The 17339-nt window shown below is 43.3% G+C and overlaps 1 protein-coding gene across 3 annotated transcripts in view; it reads right to left on the bottom strand.

Annotated features, from left to right (window-relative positions):
* Positions 1 to 396: 396 nt before the first annotated feature.
* aPKC (protein kinase C iota type) overlaps positions 397 to 17339 on the bottom strand; it is a 55758-nt gene continuing 38815 nt past the window's right edge. For all 3 annotated transcript variants that reach the window (XM_075685301.1, XM_075685302.1, XM_075685303.1), the window contains 2 exons: positions 11031 to 11146; positions 397 to 6290 (listed from right to left, as the gene is read on the bottom strand). In XM_075685301.1, coding sequence (XP_075541416.1) covers positions 6203 to 6290; positions 11031 to 11146 — 204 coding nt within the window. In that variant the 3' untranslated portion in view covers positions 397 to 6202. The remainder of the gene's footprint in view (positions 6291 to 11030; positions 11147 to 17339) is intronic.

The raw sequence follows: 17339 nt of genomic DNA, 5'->3' as shown, positions 1-17339 counted from the left end.
AGCTCACACAGGCTGAGTAACCATTTGTTGCCAACCCAATCCATTAGATATTACCATAATCATCATAATAAGATTTCTTGATTTTGGTTCTGCCAGAGGTCCTGCTTGGTCATGACGTCCAAAGAAATGCAGCCAATGGCCACCACGTTTAATTATGTGCTTGAACGACAAGTAGAAGGAACTTCAGAAAATTTGGGGGCATCAGTCTTTCAAACAAAATTCATAGGCACCTGCTGCAAGTACAGCAATAATATGCTCACATGCTCAAGACTGCGTAGCTGTAGAGACTATGTAGTTTTATTCGCTATGTTTGAAAATATGCTGCACGGCTTTTTAATTTGGTACGTTTGTAAATGTGAAGTGAACATGGAACAAATCAGACACACAAAACCCATGTTGCTATGATCACCTCTGTACAATACTTTTCTTCTCTTTATTTCACGGTGAGTACAGCTACAGAGCATTAGTGTAACAACTACACAGTGGCAGGGTCAGCACGCACGTGCCATGAAACGCCACGGTGCGTAAATACATCATCTTGGATCGGCAAACGGCGACAGATATGCATAATCAACAGGCAGGTTGCCACTGCAACAGTGATTACATACACAAAGCACTTTTATATATTCAAGCGATAGGAGACATCGGTCTATGTGGAAGATGCACGCAGTCATGTGTGCGTATACTCACTTTGACGAGCATGCCACATGCTGTATGTATACAAACAGCATGTGCAAAAGAATCTGTCAAAAGATGAGAAATGCTGGTTGTACAGGGGTTACAAAGGACAAGAAAAGGCCTCCATGTCTGCGATTCCATGTTCGCTGTACGGCAGTGCTCATGCAATGCGAGTCGTCAAAGGCCAAAAAGAAAGACAATTCAGTTAAATATCGCCACATTTTCGTGATAATGCAAGTTGTGTGGAAGGATTTTCACTTACCATATCACGCATACGCGCAAAAGAAATAAAAGTTACTTCTGAAGAATTAATGAATAATCTGGCATGCAGAAGACAGTGTACAAGGAATAGTGCATGCATACACCTCACTTTTGTACATTTATCCGGTTGCTACTTCTCCTGCTGCTTCGAGGAACGGTAACAGATGCAACCCAGGAGACAAACATCTGTTGAACAGGTAGTAACTAGAGCACCTATGGCATTAACGCGAGTCATAATCAGTGTTTTAACTGCATTTACATGTTCCCTCACGTACATTTTACACTGCCAAGCATGACTAATACACAAGTCCAGAAAGTCCACAATAGACTCATCACCACAAGCAATGATGCATTTGGCTGTTCAACTTGAGGGTTTTGTAAAATGCCCTTTGATCCATCCATCCACGCATGTGTTTGGTGGAATCAATTTTACCTCCAGCAAAAATTGTGAACCTACTACATTCAATGAACCTTCATAAGTTTCCTTCGCTACGTCTTAAATGTTGTTGAACCCTTTAGTGCAACGTTACATCCCAAGTGTAAACTTTAAGGCGCGAGATTACATTCTAAATGTCGTAATGGGGCAGCCTGGCATACCCTTGTTTCTTTCTTTTTTTTTAACGGAACAAAATTCAGGACACACACACAGCATTACAGAAAGTGCTGACAGCAGTCTTTTTTTGTTGTTGTATTTTTTGTTTTGCTTCAGTAACAAGCTATAAGTTATGATTGCAAATGCAATCGGCATGTTGCAACAACGTGCTGCTAGATCAGTAGTTCTGACAGCTCGATAGTTGGTGGCTGATTGCATTCACAATGGCAGTGAAAATGCACGGTAGACGATGGAGGATTTAAGAGAGCAACACAGCCACTGCACTAGAAACTAAGCTTTATTCAGAGGGAGAACTGCTATATATATACAACAGCCTGATACGTAAAGCAAGAATTTTATTAAATCAAAGTGAGCAGCACATCAAAATGTCGTTTGTGCTTTTCATATCGCTTGACTGAATGAAACATGCAACAGACAAGCACTTAAGATTTTATATACACAAATAATTCCTTTTTTTTTAAATCAGCATAGCTAACCAAGTGTTTGACTGGTTAGATAAACAATTAAAAAAAGTTTACAGCTAGTCACAATGCGATATTCTGCTGCGCATGTGTTCATATAGCACTCATTCTTGTGAATAAAAGTTAGTGGTGGCTGCAACAGCTGTGTTATTTTTTTGTCTCCAATTGTGTGCTGCGACTCTGCCCTGCCACTGTGAATGCGATGCAGAATAAATATTTAATGCGCGTTTCTTGTTACCTGTACAATTTCTAACCCTTATATAGCCAACAGTGACCAAGTCAGCGGGGGTTTAACGAGCATTCATTTCGCAAGTGTCGGAAGATATTACTTTCCGCGAAGTGCCGAGGCAACATTTCTGGGACAATCGTGTTTGATTATGTGTACATACATGTATATATACCTAGATAGATATAAAGGTTACGAAAATGTGGCGAAACCTCAGTCTCCTGTACAACGCAGTACACGCCACAAAAGCAGCCACTGTGACGAGCAAAAGCGTGTATGCACAACAAATCCATAATTACAAATAACACAGTGGATTGTTAAAAACTAAACACGCAGTGAGTCACAAAAGCACATTAGCACAACTTGTAAATCAGCGATTAAGAAAGTTACAAAAAAAAAAAAAAAGGCAGCGGGAATGATAGCACAATCGAGTACTGTCACAAGATGGTTTGAAAGTGAGTTGGCATAAACTGAAAGTTTGAAAGATAATAATAATAATAATGTGCCCATGGTGGAGCAATAGCATGACTGCAGTTTGGTGAGCTTGGCCAAACTGCTACATATGCGTACAGACGCACAATCACAAAAACACAACAAAGTAATATGACAATGAGCAAACAGCAACAAACAACGAGTAATGATCACAATCATAAAAAAAAAGGCAATGTAATGCGTTACAATCATATAAATACTCTGTGGTTGACAAAGAAAATAAGGCTAATCACGCTAAAAAATGTTTAGCGTGCTTTGCTGTGTACATACGCTTGTGGTAAACACTTCAGGTTCCAGTGATAAGAAGGCAGACGTTCAACAAGCAGTCATCAACGGGAGGTCATCACAATAGCGCAATTAATTTTTTAAATGAGGGGCCTCACTTTGGAATCTGCAAACTGTTCCTGCATGTCCAGCTTTCGCAAGACCAAGCAGCTCTCGTGAAAGTACGCTGAAGTTTAAAAAGTACAGGCATAGCTGTACGCTACACATTGCGTGGCTCCGTGCGACGCCTGCCTACTGCAGACATTAAAAAAAATTCCAAACCTATTTGCCTGACAATCTAACTATGAATGAACCAAAAGCAAACAGCAACCATGCACATCAAGCGCATGGATTATTCAACAGCCACAAATTTTTTGTGTTCACTTTTCTTCCTGGTTCACAAATATCTAAGCTATCTAGTCGATGAACGAAATTCATGCATATTCTGTCGCTTGCTTTCTGGCAACTCTGTGCTCTCTGTGATAAAGAACATCTCCACATATTGGTTCAGAGATGTACATAGCTTAAACGGAGTGTCCTATTGAGAAGGCCACATCACATGTCAAAATACTTTACATTGCACATAAGCCATCTCTAAAAGTGACATGTGTGACAGGAATTTGTGTAAAAAATAATCATTTACCAATATTCGGAACACACGACACGTTAAGATGAGCAATATGGAAAAAAAAAAGGAAGGAAATAGTTACAGGACTTGTTGCTACAAAGTAAAACATATTGAATATTAATTTTACAAGGATAGACTCGAGCCTGCGCTTGTTTACACAGCTGCTCTCAAGATGTCAAAACCAGATAAGACAACAAGAACTCAACATTCACGAAAAAAAAGAAAGCAACTGCCTTAAATGCTCGCTTAGTTGGAAGAGATGCTCTGCTACAAATTCTATACGGTACAAGAAGTGCTGGTGAGGGTCACACCGTAGCATGTTCAACGTGCAGATGGCAGGGACGGTCTGAATAGAAAGCCCTAAAGAATGGACTAGTGTTCAATGTAAACGTTTTCTATAAATGCATCACTCATTTCGAAGCAGCCCATTAGTGTTGCCTCACTTCTGAACGAAGAAATGCCATCCACCTTTGATTTGGTAAGGTTCAAACATGTTACTGTAAACATTAGGCTGCCTATGCCCCGATTCAGTATAAGTGGCAAGATCAGGTCACTAACAACTAGCCAAGGCCATAGAGGTGCCAAATTACGTTACTATCACATCTTAAGTGTCTGTTAGTGAAGTCTAAATTACAACTGTCTCACGACATCTGCTGTTTGCTCCGTTAAGTTACGCCTACTTTTCTTTGCCCCTCAGTGATGATGGCAACCACACCATCAACTGCCCGCAATGGGAAAAGGAATTGTACAAGATCAGACAACACTTCCTACTCACGGCCCTAACACTTTCACATACAAAACCTAGACAAGTGGCATCACATTAAAGCTACGACAGGAGAGCACTGTCATCAGCCGCTAACAATGAGCACAAGCTGCTTGGTGGCTGCTTCAGCACCGCTTCAATGTGCAGGAAATTGAACGAATCTAGTCAACGAGCCTTTTTCCATTACACAATAACATTACACATTATGTGCTTTAAGTTGTAAATTGGCGGCACACTGTGTCCTTGGAACTTTCTTGTCGGTAACACTATGTGGCGGTACACAGCATCAGAGGAAAAGTGTTCCCTCAATAATAATAATGACGACTATGCTGTTGTGGGAGACAATTGCACCATAAAGGGCGCAATTCTGTTAAAGCGATACATGTTACATTTTAGCCTACATACTAGTGGCACTGGTCATCATGCCTGTGAAGAACATACACACTAGCACTGGGCAGTCGTACTTCACAGCGTCTCCAGTGAAAACCCATCATCTTTCTCGTTGCAGGTGAGTTGCGTAAAGCAACTGTCACCACCATTATGTTGGCGTACTATGATGCAGGAAAGCAGGCTAAAAGACTTCAAAAGAGAGTATGCGGTGCTAGTAGCACTGGTCCAATTCTGCGGAACTACATCCACGGCGGAAAGAGAGAACCACAACGGCTGACAGTGATGGATGGAATGCACTATTTTGTAGGTCCCTGGCGTGTCAGGACAATAAGGAAGAAAAGACGCCTAATACTATGATAAACACAGCAGCACTGGGGCTCTACGCTGCTGTTGACGATGGAAGGAAAAAAAAATGCACTCCAGAAGGATGCTGTGGCTTGCGGAGAAGCACCCTCTATATATGTGCACAATAACCCTACGGAAGGTGCTGCTTGACAAAGGTCGTTTTCCACTGGAGGGACTGCTGTCTTTTAACCGCCCACACTTTGCAGCTGCTTTTGTCGAGTACGACAGGCGCACATTAGCGACTCTAAAATACAAAAACTGAGACAATAAGAATGCGCTCCGCATGTCCTTACATATGTTGTGTAGCCTGAAACTACATTAAAAAACATTTCTAACTCAACAAAAACAATTTGTGGGCTGCTCTTTCTAGTGTGAAACAGAGAAGATAAAAATGTAACGCACTGTGGCCCAAATGATGCTACAAGGCTGCTTCACACATTTAAGTATCATAGGAAAAGAACTGCTTCTCACTTAATAACAACGGCTTAGTCGGATACACTTCTGTGCTATCTGTACTAGCACGCCAAGCTTTACGACAAACAATTTTCCACCACCAATTAATGATGGCAGCGGAAGGCAACAACACGTAATGCACGCGTACTAGCAAGCTCGAGAAAGGCCTGCCACAAGAGTTTTGCACGCCCACACCCGGACACTCGCTCGCGATAACATCTGCGCGAGAAACTATCACGGACTAATTAAAAAGAAGGCCTCCTTTGAGGTGTGTGGTCCACAGAAGGCAAGCCAGCCCAATCCTCTGGTCAAGTGGTCAAAATAGAACTGCCACCATGTCTGCTCGTTACACCGATGGTACAACTCGTTATAGTGGTGACGCAACGATCCAACACCTTTCGAGAACAATCACGCCGCTTGGTAATTTCTTTAAACCAGACACTTGAAAAATGAGCAGGGGTGCTTAGTGAGCTGGCTTGGCCCTATTTTGGTCTGCCCGTGATGCGGGCCCTGAAGCTCACACATGGAATCCAAAGAAAAGGTGCCCAAGAGGCTCTCAACTCCACCCACGCATCGGGACACGGGCCGGAAATAAAACAAAGAATGAGAGAGAAAATACAAGGGACAGCTACACACAATCTTCCAGCGACATCAGCAGCGGGTTGACGTACTCAAATCCCTCGAATTCCGACTGGTCAATCTTCGAGATGACTTTCCTGAAAAAGAGGCAACACACGTAACATAAGGGAAATGCTGGCCCAGAACTTTGAGAACAGTGATCGCACAAAAAAACTCTGATTGCAAGCAGCATGGTTGAAAATGAAGACAAAAATAATGTTCCCTTTGCCTACAGCATTATGATTATGTGGTTATGCAGCATGCAAAGGTTCATCAGAAGGCACACGTAGAGACGGGACATAATAGCAACATTAGCAGCTCGCAAACACGTCCACATAACAAATACACAAATTGGACTTGCAAAAGCAACTGGAAAATCAAAGCTTTCACATGAAATCCCCAAGAAAATCATATCGGCACGTTTTTCACATTTCTAGCAAGACAGCACATGCATTTGTGCATGACTACTGGTCTGTTTTCTCTCCAATATTAGTTCTACATATCCTTTTGCTTTCTTTCACAGCTAACCGTGCAACCTGCAGGATCGCAAACTTCCCATACATCCTTGCTTCCTGCTTTGTGGAAATGTGTATGCACGCATGCACACGAACATGAGTACCTGTCAGAAGCGCTAATCTGGTGAAAGAGAGAGAGAGGGAAAAAAAAAAGGCACTTGTCTTGTTGAACACTCACTGCAAAGGAATGCCGCAGCCAACAACACATCTGTTCTGTCAGGCAGTGGCATTCTAAGTGCTAAGGAAACAAGTGCATTACAGCCGTGTATGGTAGTGGAGAACAGTCTGCACTTGTGCGAGTTAGCCCTGATCTGACTCGCTATCTGGCGACTATCTTGCGGGTCATGCAGACACTCGAAAAGCAGGTGACACGGCGCTGATAGAGTCGCTGTCTTGCAGATCTTGCGGGGCACCTGTTTGCGACGGTGCACGCTGTTTATGTGCACAGTCTGGCATTCTGGAAACGCATTCAGTACATAGGGGATGCAGGTGCAGCCTTTAAATTTTCAAAGCTAAATTCTGTGACTGACAACACCTGTCATAGGTCAGTGGCCATCTCAACCTCTCGGGCTTTGGAGCAGAGAGTGCTCTCAATGAGTGGCCCAAAAGCAGGTCCAGCAACATGCGCGGGGGTTAAGAAATATTCAACAGCAAGACGAGTGCAAGTTGAGTGCCGCCATGACTCTGAAATATGTATTCAATTCCTAACTGAAATATTCTGTGGATGTGCTCTTCTGTGAAAGGTGGCGATTGACATCTCCAACCATGATGTGCATTTGCAATGCCCTATACGGTGCATTACTGCTTAGTAATTAAAAAAACAGAAAACTGTGAACCATTACAAAGAAGGCATTTAACTAATGCAAATTTTTTTGCATTTTCTCTTTCCTGATAGAGTTTTGGTGACTGGTGCCCAAGTACTGTACCCTGTACACGTTATGCTCTATGACAGAGCGAAAAAGCTAGTGCAAAATAGGTTGCTACGTTCCTGCTTCTCACCCCTTGCCGCCTCTCTGCATTTTCTACAGAGGGTTCTCTACCTCTGTACAGAGGGGTTTACTGTGTCCATTATCATCCAAGTCGAGGTGATAATAACTTGTTTTGATTCCTAGTCTTGACACACACACACCTAATTCAGCGCCGTGCGTCAATCTTATCTTTACAGCCCTCTACAACCAAGATGCAGTACAGTGAAGAAGTGAGTAAGCAATACTGCAAGGGTGGCCTTGCCAGACAGGCAAGCACTTTCGCGTTACAAGAGCAGGGCGACCTTTGATGCAAGCAATGGCGACAATTTGCGAGCACCCATCAGACATCCAGTTCTTTTTTTTTTTTCAAATACGGAACGGCTGCGGAGGAACTTGTTGACAATGAACGCAGGAGTGCTTTAGGGAAGGATGCGGAATGACAAAGGTCAAGCTCGTGCTGCCTGGAGTTCAACAAGAAGAAAGAACAGCAGACGGAACAATTTGTGTGGAAATCGGATTGGCTAGGTTTCTTGGCCAAGAGACTGTGCGACAGTGTTTGTCACAGCAGTTAGGCACAGAAACAGACAAATAACTCTTGCTCGGTTTCCTCAAGTTGGAAAAGGGATGCTGTGTTGTAAAGGGACGTTGTAATAGGTTGTTGTGCGGAATACTAGTCAATAAAGATACACAGCTTTTCCTTGACGCAAAATGGACTGCGTTGGCCGTAAGAAGGCAACAGACAATAAAGAAGCAGAAATTCCACAAATGTGCACCAGGTGTGATGCAACTGGTTTTCTGAGGCAAGTTCTGAGGTAAGTGGGTGCGTATCTTCTGCAAATGCTCGGCATGCCTGAATGTGGCCCAACTGATGCTTTCGGTGCTAGAGTTGGAAGTCAAGAGTTTTCGCTGCACCGAATCAGGTGGCAGCACTTGCCTGACAAAACGGTGGGCACAAACAAGACTCATGAGCGGGGCAGGGAAAGTGAAAGCATCCAACGTGACCTCCGATGGCTCCCATGCCACGCCACGAGCAACAGACTGTGCCAAAATAGATAACGGCACACAAGAGATAAGAAGGCCTCCAGGGAGGAGGGACAGGCTATCAGAAAGTGTGTGTGATGACACATGGGAAGGTCACTAGGCAGATAAGTGGCAGACAGTGATAAACAAGAAGTAAAAAATAAAGCCACGAAAGAAAAGCTAGGTGAGCGAAGAAGGTAGCTGCAGGAAAAGGGAGCAGCTGGCTGTGTCTTCCACACTTTTGTGGTGAGGTTTCTAAAGGCAATAAAGTGGCAGGTTATCTTCAGAGCTTTTCCTTTGGCCACTTTGTAGCTGAAGTAGGCACATCCTTTGCACTTAAACCACTCAGCGCATCTCTAAATGTGTTATCTTTTCGAGTGGTTTGTGCTGTTAAAAATAAAACACGAGATGACATGTGAACGCAAAAACCTCACCCAAGCGAAAGATGGGACGCTTTCGGATGGAAGATGGTATATGGGACGCTTTCAGACACATACTATAGATGCCCAATTATAAAATTCTGCACTTGAAGTGGATATAAAAACACATTCTGCTTGCATGTAACAGTCAACTTCCATCAATCTGACTTAAGAGAGCATGAAATGCCTTTTCATTCCTTAGAGTTCAGAAATACCAAAAGGTGGCCACATGTTCTGGAACACTTTTTTAAAATTTGAGCGTTCAGATAATTTTATTCAATTTAACAATCCCAATGAACTAGGATGAATGGAAGTTAATTATCGCCGCATATTTTAGTAGCCATAGGAATTGCCGAGTCATGTCCAAGTGAGGGAAATAAAAAAGGAAAGGAAAAAGAAATCCACAGCCCTACTACTTGGTACGGAATATAGAACAAACCTTCTCACAAGTAATAACTGCATTCAAAGCATTGTGTTGACATAGCAGCGCCGCACTTGCAACACACCTAATTCTGTGCAGTGCCACTTCATAATGTTCCCCAGCCAGCTTATGCCTATGTCTATGTCTAATACTAATGAGTCAAAAAGCAAAAACCTTGAACGGAAAGAAACGCCTTGAAATTCTGAAAACCATTTGCTCTCCTGTATGTCTGCAGCTTACATTGAACATTTTTGCACAATGAAAATTTTCGCACAATGCATGTTACTCGTAACACAGCCGTTCATAATGAGCAAGTGGCTAATAAAGACAGGTGGTTTGAAAACGATGCACAATTTGCTGTGCTTAGTGCCTAACTTAGAATGACAAAGAAAAGAAGCAAAATTAACTAAAAATTTTTCTAAGTAAAAGAAAATGTTTTTTAAATAACCTTCTCAATGCTAGAACAGGCAATTCTAACAAGTACTACTCCAACATGTTAAAACATACCAAAATGACAGCAAAATTTGACTGAGCTAACTATAACTCTGCCCCTAAAACGGCCAAAAATGTCAGCCATGTAAATTTTAATATTTATCCCGCACCTTTTCAGGAGACATATTATTGATCATTGATCAGGGATATCGCTTTCAGTGCTTATTATGGTGCAAGTACAGGACAGAAAAGAGGAGAAAGAGCGTTCTTACTCCTCATTGTTTCGTATCCTGTTGTGCCATGATAAGTATAAACCGACTAGCCCAGCAACGAGTAGTGATGCTTTCAGTGCACACCAAGTGGCTCAGCCAGCTTAAGAGAATGGGAAAGGAGGAGTGGCATTCCACTCATCAACTTTATTATCACGTCACATCTCGAGTGCACAGGCAGGATACCTGTCACTCCAGCAAGGCACTGGATGTTACATCATGCAAACGGCAAGGTATATCCTTGGAAGTGATCAATCGAGAATGCAGCCTCGCAAGTGGCACTCGTGGCTTTGGCCTAGAAGAATCAACTATCACCCACATTGTTGAGCTGGAACCGAAGCCTGCAGACATACCATGGGCAGCATTTCCAGTCAATCAATTTTAGGGATATGACTATTTTCACAAGTTTTCACGTGGTTAGAGCTGGAGTTGTACAGTATATTTAGCACGGTGGCAAGCATGCTGTCTTCGCACAGTGCTGGAAATTTTGCTGCCCATAGATGCCGATGAATCTGATGCAAATAACACAAAATCTCATCAAAGCGAATGTGCCCCCGAAAGTGATCAACTGAAAAAACCGCCCTGGAAGACAACTTAAGGAGGATATTGTATGTCCATAGCTCAAGTTGTCTCTCTGCGGACTGTAGCCTCACACATTTTCATGAGACGTCCCCTCCACACGGGCTTGTCGATTGCTTGCTTTAGTACAAGAAGATAAGGTGGCAAAATAAAAATAATAAAAGTGCGAGAGAGAGAGAGAGAAAAGAATGAAAGGAAGAAGAAAGGCCACTCACGTATCATCAGGAGTCAGCTGCACGGGCTCGCTTGTGAACTGTGGGTCAAAGTGCTCGAAGTCGCGCTCAGTGCCAAGTTTGGGCTTGTATGGCGGAGTCACTTGTTTTCCCTCCAGCTGGGTGAACGAGCAGGAGATGTATGCGTGGGCATTAGGAAAGCCAGTGTAAGCAAAAAGCATGACACTTGACGCGAAAGCAACTGAGCACAAGAGTTGAATGCCCGCTTGTATGTTGACTGTGAAAGTCGAAAGCTATGGCGAGTTGCTTCACAATGACTTTTACAAGCTTCACTCTGTCTAGTGGAGAGCCAACTTGGGGCTTCGAGTGATTGAAATTGCAGGGGCAAATACGTTTTATTACGAGTTTGGACACAGCAGTGATGTTGCTTAGGATACATCTTACGGTGCTAAATTTAGCATTATGGTTGTGTAGGCATAGCTTCACTTTGATTTGTTACAATTAGGGAACTATGAAATTATTATTCATCACCTGTACAAAAAAAAAAAAAAAAATGTATTTATGGCATCAAATTTCTTTAAGCACAAGCAAGACATAATTCTGAAAATGAAGTAGGCAAGAAATAAAGCAGTGACGCCAATGCTAACGACAACAAAAAAAATGGCTAAATTTTCACGACATGCTATACGCGCCGTGCACACCGACGGACGCGCCACTGGTGGCGGCCTTGCGCAGAACACGTGGGAGAGGAGCCTGGCGCGCACCGTAGTTTGTTGTGTAGTTGATCGTGCTTCTCTGTCTTATTCACGTTTTCAGAGCAAGACAGGCAACACCATTTGCACGTGTGGGGTGGTCAAAGCTTCAGGGAATGTCGAAGAAGAATTGTTGCAGGGTGGGGGGCTCAAATACCGGTGAAAACGTGCCGGCGATACGGTTCTAATCACTCCCGGCAAAGCCTCATCAGCGGGAGCAATGGTAGCAAAAATGGATCGTCGCTTCGAAGGGAAATTTCTTGTTCTCATCCTTTCCTTTGTCTCGTCGGTGTTTTTTTCCACTCGATCATAGTTAGATGCGTGAGCAACGAAGTTTGTCTGCAGTGCAGCATGAGGTTTAAAGGCATTTCGCTAAATTTCGGAATGCTGTTTGCCGCTTATATTGTTTTCCGCTTCTTAACCGCGTTGCGCTAGCTAGGCAGCACGACTGCACGAGCGCATTGCATTGTATGTTAAAGCTACTGAAGTTTGCAAGAACTGAAATTGTTGGTCTCATGTGGCGCGGTAAATCCTCGCACCAGCTGTCGCGCACTTCATGGTTTTACATATATTTTATGCGTGGCTTCGCACATGTTTAACTGCTGCTAGTTGCTCCATGCATAACTCTTGTCGATTCTTTTGAGCTGCGAAGTTTTCACCCTGCCTTGTTTGTAAAGGGTATAAATCAAGCTGTGTCTTATCCGAATGATACCAAGAAAGTGCTTCTTTAACAGCTTTATTCTTTTCGCCCAAGGGCATCTTAGATATTGTTTGTGTTTTTGAAAATGTGTTTAGAAAATAGGTAGTTCAGGGCGAGAATTGCTAGTAGCTGCTGCATATGGTATTTTTGTTCCATTTCTCACTGAAAAGTTCGCGTCCCGTTTGGGAAGTCATCACACCTCGATGCTGCTTGAGCAAACTTAACACGCCGGGTGATTTGTTTGTTTCACAAAGTAGTCCCTTCTTGCATGTGAGTTTTGCACTCAATTGAATTCTTTCTTATACTTACGCTGCAGACGACTAAACTGCGCCTTGCCGCCAGCGCTCATCTACTTTGACTGGCGCTGCTCTGCCTTTAAATATATCATGTGGCACCTCTCTCTAGTAATATAAAGAAGTACTGAAAAGTTAGTCAGTCTTTAGCTTTGTACGTTTCCATGCAGCTCCCTTGGGGAATTTAAAATTGCACAAGCTGCAGCGGGAACGGTAGTTCATCGGCGTATGCAGCAGAATTGCATCGGTACAGCACTAACACGCGCTTTTATTAACCTGTGTGTTTGGTGACTTCGTTGGCTAGTGTACGCGTTTCTATCAATAAATTGGCAATTACTCTTCTTGAGGCGACTTCGACTGCACTTATTCGGCGATGTCACATGTATTCATAGGCAGAAAAATCGCAACGCCATATGCAGAGATTGCACCGTGCGGATTTGTTTGATACAAGTCTGCACTAACGACGGGTGCTTATTATTCAGGTACAGATGCAGCATTGCGGCAAGGGTAGAATAAAAAAAACCATCGAGAGATCGCATTACTCAACAAAATTTATCGGCTAGTAAACATGAGCTCCACGTCATGTAAATGGGGTTCATGGCGTTTGTCTGCAGGACACACCTTGCACGTATGTGGACTATGTTGTCCCAAACACCGGTAACATCGTGTTCATACTCGCTCGCACAGAGGTCAGCATCTTCCCTACAGCTGTCACCGCAGAAGAAGCAGCCTGGCATCCGAACAAAGGAGAAATCACAACCGCGAACTTCAGCCATCCTTGCTGCAAAGGGTTGTCGTATGCTACTGCTCCCGCGTGTACTGTTGGAAGTGTCCGCAAGGTGGCTTTCAGTGGCGCCTCTATAGGCGGTGCATGAGGCGTATAAAGAATGATTGACGGCCTTAGTTATCAATATGCACATAATCCATTCATCGCAATTTAGAAAAGGTTCTATAACGAATGACACTGCAGTATAAGCTTTTCAAAGTTCGAAAACTGAACTCATGCAGTATGCCTAGTTAACTTTTCTACTTGACTACAGTTTAAACCCCAATTTTTGAAATAAATTATACCATGCGTTTGGTGCATGATAGCCCGAGTTGCTTATGCGCCATAAAACCCAATATACAATACAATACAGTTCAAACCTGCCACATGTTGTGGGAGATAACTTTCTTGCTTGAGTTGGTTCATAATTGAGAAAGAAAAAGAAACGTGAAAGAAACAAGGAGAAGATGAGTACACATCCTGTGTATTCATCTCGTCCTTGTTTCTTTTGTGCTCATGTTTTCCTTCTCAACTGTGGAAAACACTTGTACGTGTGACTGTGGCCATCCCTGTTAGCTTAAAATTGTCAAAAAAAGTGTGGTAGTCGCTTTTGCTAATGGCTCGCACACAGCCATCATAAACAGCATTTTTTGAAAGGTACACTTGACTACATGTATTATATTTTAGAATTATTAGGAATTGTGCACTATATCATGCCAATGAGTGAGTGAGCATCACAGGTGATCATCGATTTCATGGCAAAATCACATTTAATCTGCACTGCTTTAACATCAACAGAAACCAGAACTCTGACCAGACGTAAGCGTATGCAGGTTAAAACAACGCCCTGAAATATTTTTCCTTGTGCTACCCACATTTCTGGTTCTGGATATATCTTTTGGCCTTCTCATAGCTGCTACCTCCTTATAGTTGCTATTATAGAGTTTAAGTGTGTCCGGTATTCCGGTAAACGCAAGCGGACTGGGCATTTTAACGAACGAGTGCAGGCACAAACGTGAAGGATCTGCACGGTGAAGCCACCAGGTGCGCAGAGCTTAACCAGACAAACACAGCTAACATTGCAATAAACAAGTGCATCCTACTTCTATGCTGGTGTAAATTTTTGGCAGCAGCATAATCGTGTTGCTACCAAAAATTTACACCAGCAGCAAAGTAAGATGCATTTGGTTGCTGCAACATTAGCTGTGTCTGTCTGTTTGAGCACTGCATCACCAGGTTGCTGCACCATGCTGGCCATCCTAAAGCTCCTCAACCTCCAAAAGTCGCGCCAGCCACTTCCCTCCTCCTCCGCTCCGCTGCCGCGCTCAGCGCGGCTTCTACAGCGGAGCTGCCTGAGCTGGCCCTGCCGTAGCAGACCAAGGCTAACGCGCTACCGGAGGCAATCCGCTGAAAAGTTCATTCGAGCACTGCGGAGCATTCATTGAGATGAGGCTTTGCTTCGTCAGTCTGCAACTAGCCTTAATAATGTCGTGTTGGAATTGCGAAAAAAAAAAAAAAAAGAAACTGAGAAAATGACCGCTATTTAAGGCCTAAAGCACCAGCACATTGAGAGTTTGTGTTGCTGAAACACGACACATGCACATGGTGTGCTCAAATACACGCTTAATTATCCCACTTCCATGTTTTGACTGCGGGAAAGTATGTGTTTTGTAGGATCATTTACGTACCTGCAGGATACTTTTGTTTGGCCGTTGCGTGAGAGATTCAAACTGTCTGGGGCCAGCAATGCCCAGCAAGATGGTAACTTCTGCTCCGCGCCTTTTACAGATGCTTGTACCTCATGCACGGATTGTGGCGGCCATGAGCAACGTTTTTACATGTAGGCAGTATTCGTAACTTTAACAACAAAGCAGCACATGGAATCGTTTATTTACTTATTACAGTGCAAGTGGTTGGACTTTGATAGCAAGAACGAACTTGACGGGACAGCTTAGCAGAGGTTACGAAAATAAACATCCCTCCCCTCATTAGCACAAGTAACACTTTTGCTGAAATGCTCATTTTATATCTGTATACTACGTGCGTCTGTATTCTTTTGCATTTAAGTTTTCACAGGGAAGCAGTGTTGCTTCAACAAACACTCAAGGCACACAAGACAAAGAAAAAAAATTGATTCTTGGGTTTTACGTGCCAGAACACCGATCTGATTATAGGCACGCTGTAATAAGGGATTCAGAATTAATTTTTACCAGCTGGGGTTCTTTAACGTGCCCCCAATGGAGGGAACACGAGTGTCTTTACATATCGCTCCCACCGAAATGCGGCCGTGATTTTATCCCGCTACCTCCCGCGATTAACCTGTCTGCGCGTACTTTCGTCGCACTGGGTCGGCAATGGCGGTCGGAGTGTGCTGGAAAGAAAAAAAATGTACAAAAGCGCGACGCGTGCTTCCACATGACACTGACTGGCCAATGGAGGAGTGGAGGAGGTTGGGGCGACAGGAGGTTTGGAGGAGGAAACCCAGGGGAGAGAGGAATGGTGGAAAGATCTAAGAATGGCACTACTTTTGGAAAAATTAGGGCCTTTAGTCTATCCTTTCAGCTTTACTGCTGCTGCGCGGGCTCTCTGTCTTTCTCCCTTACCCGCGCCCTCCGTCACCTGCCTCCCCTTTCTGATTGGACTACCGGCATCATTTCGTTGTTTTTATCATCCGAGAAAAAGGCATGCGCTTTCGCAAGTCTCCTCGGTGCCAATGTCATTGCAAATGAATTAATAAGTGCAGTAGTATATGTAGTATGTGGTTTATATGGTGACGGGAGCGTCTGTCATGAGTGTGTCGTTAAGAACAGCGTGCTTCCTTGGCACTGGTTATACTCTTTGTCACAAGTTGCTGTGTGTACGGTTGCCTTATTCGCTTTAGTGAAGGAAAAAAGCTTTTTATGGTGCCAACCAGCAAGCATGATGTAGAGCGAAGAAACATATGGATGCATCGGATTGATGGCGCAAACTTCAACGAGCTGCCGTCCGTATGCCTTTGTGAGGTAAGGAGGAGGTTTCTAAGTAAGTCTGTGTATCCCAGGTATTTTATTCCCAAGCTTTCACACCGCGATGCTACCACGGATATTGTGCGCTCCTTCATTATGAATTATGTCAGTGCAGTTTTTCTTCCTTGAGCAATGGTGCACACTTTTTTTTGATAATGGAGTGACAATTAAAGACTAAAATTTTTGTTTTTTAAGCTTGTGTGCTTACCCTAGGAAAAAACATACAGCATCAATTAAACTGTTAGAATAATCAAGAAACAAATCAGACTTGCATTCGATGGTGCTGTAACAAAAAAAAAAAAGTTTTTCAGCTTCGAAAATTCTATGAAGAATGCGACTCCCTCGATAAATATTTACCAGATCAATATCTGAAACAAATCATTTTCAGAGCATATGATGCTTAATTTATGTAGGATGTTTTTTCTGCCTTTTGTTGAATGTTTAGGATAATATTTTTGGACGACCAATTTGAGCCTTTAATTATGCGTGATTTTAACCAAGGGACGTTGAAGCTGGACGCTGTACCCAGTATCCTTATTTACAGAAAGCAGGTGAGGCCAAGAAAAGCCCCTGCCCAGTGAGTCCCTCTTCAGTTCTAATATTCCGACGACTTAATTCCAACTGCGTGCGCCTGGAATAACTACGATCCGATCTAGCATGCCAACCCAAACTGATTAACTTTGCTTGCAGCGATGTTCTGTATAGCATTGTAGCCCCAACTGCCTTTTAGCTTTTTTTATATGTCACGAGTCACTGGCAAAGCACGCATGAGAAGCATGTGAAGAAGACGATGGTGCTGGTTGGCAAAATGGAGAATGGAACTCTGACGCAAGAA

Source organism: Dermacentor variabilis, chromosome 3, assembly GCF_050947875.1.
Source record: "Dermacentor variabilis isolate Ectoservices chromosome 3, ASM5094787v1, whole genome shotgun sequence".
Taxonomy (NCBI): domain Eukaryota; kingdom Metazoa; phylum Arthropoda; class Arachnida; order Ixodida; family Ixodidae; genus Dermacentor; species Dermacentor variabilis.
The sequence above is the reverse complement of the archived record's forward strand: the minus strand, read 5'-3'. Positions and strand labels throughout refer to the sequence as shown.